Here is an 11,485-nt window from a genome sequence, read left to right as displayed (position 1 = left end):
GGTCCCAGGTATGACATTCAGCGCTCCTCCCACATCACTCAGCCTGCTCAGCTTTGCTGATGCCTGTCCCCCTGCCTTGTGGAGGGGGAGGTTGGGGGAATCAGGTAGTTGAAGAGGTCTGAGTAGGACGAGGTGTTTGGGGAGAGCAGGGAAAGCTTAGTGGGGGAAGCTGTGATGTGGCTGGACACGGCCCTGAGGGCTCCAGGACACTGGTGAGCAGGATGCTTGGGCAGAGGGGGTGGACTTGAGAGTCAGGGACTGCCCTGAAAGGAACTTGGGGCTCTGCCAGGCAGCGCTGAAGGGAGGCTCCTGAAGGCAGTGGCAGAGAGGGCAGTGAGTCCTGGCTGGGCAGAGAGAGGGGTCGGCTGTTGGCAGCACAGGGAAGGCACTAAGCAGGTGGCTGGCGGGGGGGGGCAGGCGGCAGAGCGGGCGTAATCTGAGCATGTGAAATCAGTTCTCATGGAGCTCATGCTGGCATTTATGTTTCGAAAAATTACAATCTCTTCTGGTTCTTATCAATGCTTTTATAATAGTTTTAGGAAGGTAAAAAATACATGCATTAGCTACTATGAGCTTTCTTTTGAAGTCTTTCAGTCTAGAAGCATGTCTCACTTTACAAAAAAGTGAAAAAAATCAAAGTTAAGAGATATATGTGGGGTGAGGGGGGACTAATTCATATTTTAACTTGACAAGATGACTCACTAGAATTTCCTTAGAGACACATAAGACATTCAGAGATGCACACTTTCCCCCTTGTTTACATAAGCTAAAACAATATAAAGTGAGTTACAGTGATTTCTTTCAACAAGACGGAGGGGGCTCATTTAGCTAACCAAAAAGACATCTGTAGAAAAAGGCACTTTTTTTTTTTAAAGAGTTTTAAAAAATATTTACTTGAGAGTGCAAGCAAGCATGGGGCAGGGGAGGAGCAGAGGGTGAGGGAGAGGAAGAGAGAGGGAAGCAGACTCCCTGCTGAGCACAGAGCTCTGCCCCAGGCTGGATGCCAGGACCCTGAGATCAGACCTGAACCGAAATCAGACACTTAAAAGACTGGGCCACCCAGGTGCCCCCAAAGAGGCATTCTTGGTTCTTAACCATGACAGAGAGCAGTACAAACCCAAGAGTCACTTGGGCATTATCTGTGTCAGTGACAGAAAGGCATCCTACTCATATAATTAAGACTAAATGTGGAAATTTAGGGGATAAATATAACCAGTGCCATTTGTTAACCTGTAGCAAAGCAAATAAAGTACATATTGACCAAGTTGAAACATAATGCTAACGACAACTTTGGGGCTCCAGGCTGAGCTTGCCCACAGGCGAAGGGGCTCACTGACGTGGAGAGAGTGTCCTGCCCAGCGACGGTCTCAAGACATAATATTAGCACATCATATCATAGTGTGAAACTTATAAAAATAGGTGCTTGTGCTGACCCCTCGACCTCCTGAAAGCCTCTGCAGGTGGTTCTGACTTGCCACTTCAGGGCTTCCCTCCAGAGGGTCAGTCTGAGTCTTTCCCCAAAATCATTTAAAACTCTGTAAGACCTTGTGAGGCAAGACAGCCCTCCTGTGGTTGCCCATTAACAGAGAAAGTGTGATATTCCCCCCACCTGCCACAAACACCACGTGGAGCCAGCACTGAGTGGGGGTGTGTGTGTAGGGGGGGGTAGCAGGCAAGGCTGTCACCCAAGGCAAATGCGGTGTCGCCAGTGACAAGAGGTGTTCCTGAACTTACGAGTCTTCCCTTTAACACTCCCAGAAGCACTTAGGTGGAGGATGCTTTGCGAGAGCAGGTGGGGATGGAACTGGAAAACAAGATTACATCGATGACGCCCCAATGAGAATTAGGTGAGGAGCTAACGTGCTCTGCAGTCTGGGCTCTGTGAAGGCAGATCCATCTTACAGGATCATATAGGTTCAATGACATCCTTGGTGGGTCCTAGACCCACTGTTAACTGGATTTATGACCTAGTGGCCATGGAGGGAGCCATTCGTGAACTTTGAGGCAGGCAGCGATTCCATTCTTAGGGATTTTATAGACTAGTAAATGTCAAGTAAAACTTTTGGGAACTGATATGGTTATCAACTTTTATATCAGGTAAGGACAATGAAAAAGACTAAAAACTACGATCTACTATCATTTCATACAAAGAGGACAATTTTAATATAAGAAAGAATAACTTCAGAATTTAAAATCTGCCCACATTGGGCTTTTAAAACCTTTGAACTATGCTGTCCTTGGCTTTCTCATTTTCTGTGGACTCCAGAAAATTTATCACCAATTCCTCTCTGCAAAACAAGGTTTTTTGCCTTGACCATATAGGGGCAGCCACACAACTTACAGGTGATGTTAATTTACTCTGAGAAGGTGTTTCAGGGCTTTAAGGGAACCCCAGGGAATTCAAGGGCAAAAAGCCTCTCGGTATTTTGCCTCAGTTTCCAATTTATTAATAACTGTGTGTTGAGTGCTTTAAAGACAGGTGAACAAGACAGACTGTGGCAAACAGAACCTTGGAAACCTGAAGTTGGAAGGTTTTTTAGCAGTGATATCATCCCTGTGGTTTTTCACACTAGTGCCCCATGGAGCCACACGGTGCTGCTGGAACCAGCAGACCTCCATTTTAATTATTTTCGACAACTGATCTTCTAATTAAAATAGAGTTCAGTTGCTTTAAAAAATGCTTGAACACCAGTGGTCCCGTCCATCTCAAATTTAAAGGGGGTAACAGGCTGAAAGAAGCCTTGGGATTTGCCTGGGGCCACCTATTTATCTGGAAGACCGTGGTGGGGTGGGCTAGGCAGGATTCTCATTGTCAGCCCCTCATAGTGTCTGTTCCCAGATTCATCAATGGCTGATCCAACTCTTCCCACTGCTCCAGTGCAGGGCAAGTCGACCCTTACAGTTTCCCTCAGGGGACTTTCCGACTGGCTCCTTTCCGTACTACCCTGTACTCTGCTTGACACGCTGCTCCCGCATGATAATAATGACAGTTTCACTGGCAACTGCTGAGAACTAGTTTTTAAACTCCAGGTCTGTAATTTTTGCTTCCACTTTGACTTTCACTGATAAAAATCTCTTTAATAGTTATTTCATTATATTGTATGAATATCATTTTATGATTCAAAGGTCGTATCTGTATTAAAAATTTTAAAGGTATTTTATTTTATGAAAGATCCACTTTTACTAAAATGACTGAACTGTCCCATCTGGTATGTAAACTGAGATGAAGGGGTGTCTACTTGCTTATGCGGGCTCCTCTACCACAGATACACAACACATTGATTCTGTAGCAAGCACCTCAGTGGTGAAACTCAGCATCTTGTAAGTTTGGATACAACTCAGCTGAAAATAGCCAAAAAAAAAAAAAAAGAGAGAGAGACTAATTCCATATAATCTAAAACAATGATTTGCAAACTGTAATTTCCAATCATTAATGGGCCATAAAATCAATTTAGTGGGTTATGAGAGCATGAAAAAAACACATAGACATAAGAGCCAAAAAAGTACAACAGAAAAGGAGGTATCAAAGGGACACTGCATGCCTTCTGGGTAAATATTTCATAAACATTTTGTTTCAATCTGTATTAACACATACGTACTGGGTCATGATATAAAATAGATTTCACAGAGAAAATCGTATTTGGTCACTCGGTCCCTTGAGAAACGATTTCTTTGCTTCTTGGTTTTTGTTTGCTTTCTCCATTGCCCAGCCATGGCTCCCTGCTGCAATGGCGGGTACTCTGGAGGCCCTGCCCCCTCAACACAACAACGGTCTATGGCGCTCTGGGCACCACCACTTCCTGGGGCACTGCCGTTTCCTATTTTTCTTCCTGCCCTAGCTCCGGGAGCTCAACCCAAGGACAGCTGCCACAGCGCACGTGAATGTGGGTCAGTAGAAGCCTCAGTCCCTGCTCCCATGTGCCAGGCATGACCCGCTGGCCTTTACAGCCAGGACTCTTCACAGATGCGCTCTCCTGTCTTTTACCCGCAGCGGTACCTCACCTGCACCTCGAGCCACTGGCGTGGGACACACAGGGACCGAGTGAAGGTTTCCACAGAAATGAATTCAACAATAAGCACATTCCGTTGATTATAAACCACATACATTAAATTCAACAAAACAGAACAGGTTTAAATAAAATGTTTCTTCGTTTCTCCATACTTCATACAAAAGTACTACACACAGCTTAATCTGTACTGACTAAATCTTAACTGTTGTATAACAAGTGGAGGAGAGGCACTGTGTTCCGTGGCTCTCGGCAGTAGTTCGATCACTTCGCTGTCTACCTCACATAGTACAGTTCTACAACATTAACCCTTTGATTTGCAGCAGTGACAGACTTATTATTTTAACACAACATCATATATTCAGTACTAGGTATTACTTTCTCTGACATAATTTAGTAATAATACATGATGCTTTGGGAAAAGGAAAACAGTTAATTTTCTAAATGCTAGTAAGAAAGAAACACATCAATGTACTGTAATTTGGCCTGTGACTTAATGGAATCTGGGAAAGTAAACCAGAGCCTTTTTAATCTGGAAGGACACAAATGTTGCTTGAGTTCAAAGCCTTCACCTTTCATATTAGGAAATATCTGCCCACCAAGGTAAGTAAGTGACTTATCTACAGGCACATAATTACACAGTAAGGGAGATGTCCCAGGTCTCCTGATAACAAATCTAGACCTTTTTCTATTTCATAAAGATGTTTATACTATAATACAATCATATTTTTAAAAGATCAAATCAGATTATCAAGGAAAAACCTTTTAGGCTAAAACAACCCTACAGCAAGAGTTTAATAAAAATGTTATGTTGACAACTGTGTTCAAAGTAACATAATTAGTGTGGAACACGGTGGTGTAAACGTGGATGGCAGAAGTTCATTGGTTATAGTAATTCCTTGTATGTTTACGCATTACTTTTGCGCATTAGTCGTGTTTTCATCTGTATCACTTGAGCTAAATTTTTTCCACAAAAATTTCTCATTTGATTTCCAAAGTGAAGTTTCCAGCTCCTCTTTCCTTTTGGAGGAGGCAGCAAGGGGCACTTTTTCACACAGAGTCTCTATCACTGCCAAGTCGGTGAGTTTGCTAAGACTGTCGTCATTCTGTTCATTCAAGATGTCCCAGAAATCTTTTGGTCTCTGTTTTGCTTTTTCCATGGGCCCTGAAAGAACTTTCTTTGGCAGTTGTGTGGGACTGTTCCCATGACTTCTAAAGAGGTCATCAAGAATAGACGTGTCACCAAGTAAGCCAACCACAGAAGTGTTGCCTAACTCTGGATTTTTGATCTTTCTGTTTTCCACTTTGAAAAGTGGTTCATTTCTTGAAATGTCTGTTCTTGTTAGGTCTTGTTGGTCCTTCATGGTATATTCTAATTTTTCTAACTCATATACTTCAGACTTAGTGTTCAGGGAACAGGATGCCACAGTGCCTTTGGAGGCTTGGCTGTTTTTCCCATTGTCAGTCTCTTGGGTAGAGCTTATAGGTGATTCGTTAGTTTCTCCATCATTAGAAAGCACCTCTCGTCTATGGAAACTGTGATTTTGAAACTTAATAGATTTTTCTTTATATATTTTTGGGCTGCAAATTTGAGAAACTTTTTTGGGAAAATTTTTAAATGACAAAGTTTCAGAATCTGACGGCCTTTCTTTTATAAGAGATTCTCTTTTTTCAAACTTATTCCTGACTCTCTCTCTTTTCTGATGGGAAGATTTAATGAATTCTGCAGCAGAATCCACAAAAAATTCTTTTACCTCTGGATATTGAGAAGCATAAAAGTCTTTTAGCATTTTCTGTCGTTCTTCTGATGTGGCCTTAGTTATATGTTCAGCAAATTCCTTTACAGAAGGCAAGTTAAAATAAGAAGCCATTTCTTCAAATTGTTTTCTGAAGAGTTAAGGAACAAAAGCAGTGGTTATTTTTATTATATTTTATTTTTAAAGAACTCATCATCAGTATTTAAAGAGACAAAGCAATGTATATTTGACCCTTGAACAACAAGGGTGTTAGGTTTCCCCATGCAGCCGAAAATACAAGTATAACTTTTGACTCTCCCCAAAATTAGCCTACTGTTGACTGGAAACCTTACCAATAACATAAAACAGTCAATTAACACATATTTTGTATGTTATGTGCATTATATATAATGTGCTGTATTATGTGCTATATTCTTACAATAAAGTAAGCTAGAGAAAAGGAAAATGTTAAGAAAATCATAAGAAGAGAAAATACATTTATAGTACTGTATTTACCAAAAAAAAAAATCTGCCTATAAGTGAATCCACACTGTTCAAACCTGTGTTATTCAAGGGTCAACTGTAATTGTATTCATTTAGTATATATTAGCTTAATTCCATAATGAAAATGCATTTTGTACGAGCAGGATATGACCTCTTTCCTCATGCTACTGAAAAAGACTTTCAGCTCATGAAATCACCAGCTTTTTAAATTATTCTGATTTATACTGTTAGGTATTTCCTGGGAATTGTGGGATCCCAGCATGCTACTCCTCCAGTCAGCCAATTTATGACTGACATGAGAATCATAATTTATATAATCTGTATTTGAAAATCTATATTGCGTTTAAGTCCTACAATTGTCAAAGAAAGGTCATAATGAATGGATGAGAGAAAATTCTGAAAAATAAAGGGATTTTTTTTCTTCTCTCTCCTTTTTTCCCTTCTTCCACAAATACAACATTGAAATTTCACACAGCTTTATGATGATCCTAAAGGAAAATTCTAAACCTAGATAAACCTAGATTCTTTCTTCCCCCAACTGGTCCAACTTGGGTATAGACAGTTAAACTAAGAAGTTGAGATGCTATTTAAAGCAGTGAGTTTCACTCTTAGTATAAGATACTAATAAAAACTATTGTATGCATGTGTGAGGAAACGGGCCTTCCAGAACCCTTGTAAGACAAAGGCAGAAAGAAAGATTGTTTCAGAACCCTAGACACCAGACTCTGCTCCTTTCCCCAGATGAGGGTGCTATGGACTGAACTATGTCCCCCTCAAATTCATATGTTGAAGCCCTTATCCTCAGTGTGACTATATTTGGAGATAGGGCCTTTAGAAAGTAATTAAGGTCAAATGAGGTCATAAGAAGCCACCAGAGAGATCTTTCTCCACATGAGAGGACATGGTGAGAAGGTCACCATCTGCAAGGAGGAGTGCCCTCAACAGAAGCCAAATCAGCTGGTACCCTGATCTTGAACTTCCCACACTCTAGAACTGTGAGAAATAACTTTCTGTTGTTTAAGCCCCAGTGTGTGGTATTTCGTTAGGGGAGACAGAGTAGATTAAGACAGAGGGCCTTGCTTTGCTGATGCTGAGTTTGAGCCATGAATCAGGAGAGCTCAATGTTCCCAAACATTCTTTCAAACAAGTCAGAGATGGTGTTGTAGCACATGATTAAAAGTCCCAAAGTTTTAGAATTATATTTATATTTTATATAATATTTCCTTAAAACAGTCATTTATGCATTCAACAAATATTTATAGACCCTCTATGTGCTAGGCACCATGACCAGCCCTACTACCATATTCTTCAAGGAGTTTATAGTTGAGCTGGGGGAGACAGATGCATGAAAATCAAACCAGAAGAGAGTGATAAATCCCACTACGGATGTAAATACAGGGCCCTGTGGGTGCCCACAGAAGGGGTACCGAAGCCAGTGATGGGTCATGGGTAAGGCAGCAGGGCAGGCTTCTCTGGTGTCACCAGTCAGATAAGGATGAGTGAGAAAATATTCCAGGGAGAGGGGGAACACGCACAGGCCCACTTCTGAGAGGACCTGGCTTACAGAGGGGCAGGAGAAACGGCCAAGGAAGAGGCTGAAAATCATGAGGGGTCTGTATACCAATTTCAGAAGTTTGAATTTTCTCCTGCACACAACAGAGAATCCTGAAGGTAAAATGATGATTTATTTGTAATGTATGTAAGTAGGAGCTCTAAAGCCACTATTATTTTTGCTGCTCAGGCCAGGTTATACAAAGTTTGTGTTTCCTGTGATTTAGTGGCAATCCATCCCGCAGGCTCAGGACTTTCGTGGCTCCAGATGAGTATGCTGGCTTCTAGTCCGCACCACACTGGTCCTATTAACTGTTCCAAGTCCAGATATCATCTATGCCTGATCAACAGCCACTCTTACTGCCAACAGAATATTTAATAACACAAATACAAGCTTCCAAATTTCTGTCCTGGAAATTGCCAATGTTCTTGTTGGAAAGCAACAAGCACGTTCTTAAAAGGTTCCAGTTTTCACTTCATATGAAGTAATGAGGTATTATTATTTTGTTTATTAATCATCTCCAAATCCATTTTCATGGCCTTTCTAATAAATATTTGTCTGCGAAGATTAAGTTAATGGCAAAGTTACAGGCTGATGTCTTTTTATTTATCCAAGACTTGGTGGTGTCTCAGCAGCTGCCAAAGTACTTTCACCTTTGCTGTGCTGACCTCACTCACGATCCTATGATTCTGTCACTTCTGGGAGGAGACCTATTTCTGACCCTGTGTTATGTCAGTAATATGCAAGTAAATTAGGCTGTGCGGATGTCCCTTCACAGGATGAATTACGATTATAATTCATTTTATTTTTGCCTTCTAACTGGCTTTCATAATTCTTGGTGTTTAAAAGAATTTTCTCTAAGTATTTAAGGAAGTGCAAGGTACAATCAGGAGGTATAAGCTAGCCACTGTGTAAGGACAATTTAGTAAACGAGAGTAGACACTTGTGAGCCACTATAGAGAAAGAAAGAAAAAGAAAAAAAAAGAAAACCAAAGATAGGTATCCAGAGTAGTTGTGTACCATGGATGTTAATTCACGTTCTCTCCCCTGTTCTTGAGGAACTGAGGGAAAGGGGTAGAACACAGCTAAACCATCTTCTCTTTGCCTGAGCTTTCTGAAGTGAAGGGGGACAGGAACTTCATTCCAGTGACCTAAGGGCTGCAGCTGGTACAGAGCCGTGATTCTCATAAAGGTGGATGGTTAGTGGGAAAGACGTGCCAGCAGTTCTAACACTGTTCCCTGGCTCAGATGCTGGTACGTTAGCCTTTCACTTAGCCTGAGGCATTTATTCCCTAGGCTAGGTAGAGAAAGAAAGAAGAGAGGCCAAAACTAAGCATTGTTAATAGTTTTATTTTTATATACAGTGCTAGAGGGGATAAGGACACTTGTGCTCCTCAAAAACTGGTAAAATGCATTATGGCCGGCCTCTGAGCAAAATAATTGCCCAAAGTAAATTGCCCCATGTTTGCCCAGAATCATAGTTATAAGTCTGTTTAAGAGGAGATTCACTGGTGTAACATGTGGGGTGTTCACCCTTCTGGGCAATGGTGCGCAGCTAAGAGCCATGCCAACCTACCACACCAGTACCCAAGGGCCGAGGAGCTGCCAAACCCTGAGGAAAGAATCTGGAACCCAGAGAAACATCACCATTTGCCCACTGCCTGCTGAGTCTTCAGGGCCAATTCAACCCTGCCTCCCATCCCTGCTTACCTCAGCCACTTCTCTCTTACCTGGAACCACTGGCCTCTCATCCCCTCCTAGTCTCTTTATCCCCAATCTAATCCCTCGCCTTTCCAGACCATTCTTTGGTGCCCCAGAACCAGTCTATGATCTACCAACTCCCCTGTTCTCCTCCAGGAATCGTCCCTCTGTCCCCTCATACCGCCTCTTCCCATGCAGCCCTCACAAGCTAAGGCTCTTATACATCACACCCTAAATCTCAGGGTTCAGGGTTCACATTGCTGCTTCCAGACCATCATTTTCTTGGAGACTCCTTCCCCTCTTTGAGGTTTATGCTATCTCGCTAAACCATTCTCTCCCTCAACTTGTTAAGTGACCTCTTAATTGCTTCCTGCTAGTGACTGAACACCCAAGATTAATCCTGCTTCCTTTCCCATCTCCTGCCATCATTCTTGATAATACCAATATCCATGTGGATGCCCCACTCAACTCCCAACTCCTGGCCCCACCAATTTTTTACCACTCCTGACCCGAGAATCAACTGCATGTCAGGTCCCTATTCCCAAGACCATAGACTGCCACTATCATTACCATTAACTGCACAACCTGCAAATCCCTGAATTTAGGCGCCTTATACAGCAGCTCAACTGTTCAATTCCCCCATGACAACAATGCTGGAAGATACTTCTGACCTCATCAAGCCTCCCCTTGTTTAGCTTAGGTTCAATTTTATAATTACTCCTTTGCAAACATCCTTCAGCTTCCTTGCTTCTCTTTCCCTCCATTCTAACCCCTGAAAAAACCCCAGCCATCTCTCTATTCTGTGTCTGTAACTGAGCAACTGAAGTGTACTGAACAAAGTCTGCACAACTGCATGGATGCTTCTCCTGCAATTACTCTCAAACAGGGACTTACATGAGCCATGAATTCTAGTCTCACTAAGCTTGCTGTCCTACTTTATAAGTGATTTATTTCCTGGCTTTTCTCTCCTGAAATTTTTCTCCCTCTGAATTGATACTTTAATTCTCAATTAATTGAGGAAATATCACCGTATCAATGCCCGTCTTCATCTCTTCATCTAGAAGGCTAGACCTTCTGCAGGGGCCTGAACCTCACCCTCTCCTGCCTCCAGGGCTTCTCTTAGCATGGCTCTGGCATAATCTCTTTTTCCCCTATTAGGCTTTCCTCTCAACACACAAACAGGTTCTATTATCTTTCCAACTTGAAAAAAACTTACCTTTGACTGATAACGTCCTCCAGCTCCTGTCCCTTTTTACTCTCCAAGAGCTGTCACAGGGTCTGCCCATCCCCTGCTTGCCCACCTCACCCCGGCGTCTGCCCACAGATTTGCAGACAGCTCCCATCAAGGCAGCCATTGTGTTCTCTGCTGCCAGTTCCAGGAGGCACCTTCCCACTTCATCTGATTCTGGTTCTCAGAAGCATTTCATAAAGTGAAGTGCTCCCTCCTTTTTGAAACTTTCACTCCTCTTGGACTTCAGGACCTTATACTGTGCCTCCTACCCAGCGGGCCACTGTCACCTGAAGGCTCAGTCTTGGGGCTTCTCCTTTTCTCTCTGTGCCAGGCTCCTAGGCTGTTCACACAATCCGTGGCTCTAAAATCATTTATAATCTCGATGCTGATGACTTCCACATTTAGATCTCCAGTCCCTAAACCCCAGAGTAGCATATCCATTGCCTATTTGGCATTTCCATAGAACCTCAAATTTAGTATGAACAAAAAGAGGACTCTTTTTTTTTTTCACTCCAAACTCTTTTCTCTGCTAGTTTTCCCCATTTAGTCAACCCAGTCTGTTGTTCCAACAACCAGTCCAGCCCCAAACTGAAATCATCCACTTCACTGTCTCCATGGCAACCACTCTATCGCTAACCACCATCAACTAAGTTCCGTATGGTCTCCCCTAGTCTGCCCTTTCCCACACAGAACCTCGAACAATCTTTAGAAACATACATCAGATCACATTCATGCCTCAACAGCTTTTGGCTGC

At 42.4% G+C, this 11,485-nt stretch overlaps 1 protein-coding gene and 1 long non-coding RNA gene across 3 annotated transcripts in view; one reads left to right on the top strand and one right to left on the bottom strand.

Moving 5' to 3' along the window:
* The window catches only part of LOC118023341, a 134,479-nt gene that overhangs the window by 2,221 nt on the left and 120,773 nt on the right, over nucleotides 1-11,485 (top strand). The gene's annotated exons all lie outside the window — the stretch shown is intronic.
* Nucleotides 3,142-11,485, bottom strand: part of ERCC6L2 (ERCC excision repair 6 like 2) — a 129,085-nt gene continuing 120,741 nt past the window's right edge. For both annotated transcript variants that reach the window (XM_035024456.1, XM_035024457.1), the window contains one exon: nucleotides 3,142-5,894. In XM_035024456.1, the coding sequence (XP_034880347.1) occupies nucleotides 4,922-5,894 (973 nt within the window). In that variant the 3' untranslated portion in view covers nucleotides 3,142-4,921. The remainder of the gene's footprint in view (nucleotides 5,895-11,485) is intronic.

This window comes from Mirounga leonina, unplaced genomic scaffold (assembly GCF_011800145.1).
Source record: "Mirounga leonina isolate KUSES-001 unplaced genomic scaffold, KU_Mleo_1.0 Mir_179, whole genome shotgun sequence".
In the NCBI taxonomy this organism is placed as follows: Eukaryota; Metazoa; Chordata; class Mammalia; order Carnivora; family Phocidae; genus Mirounga; species Mirounga leonina.
Note: the sequence above shows the minus strand (reverse complement) of the source record. Positions and strands in the feature narration are given on the sequence as shown.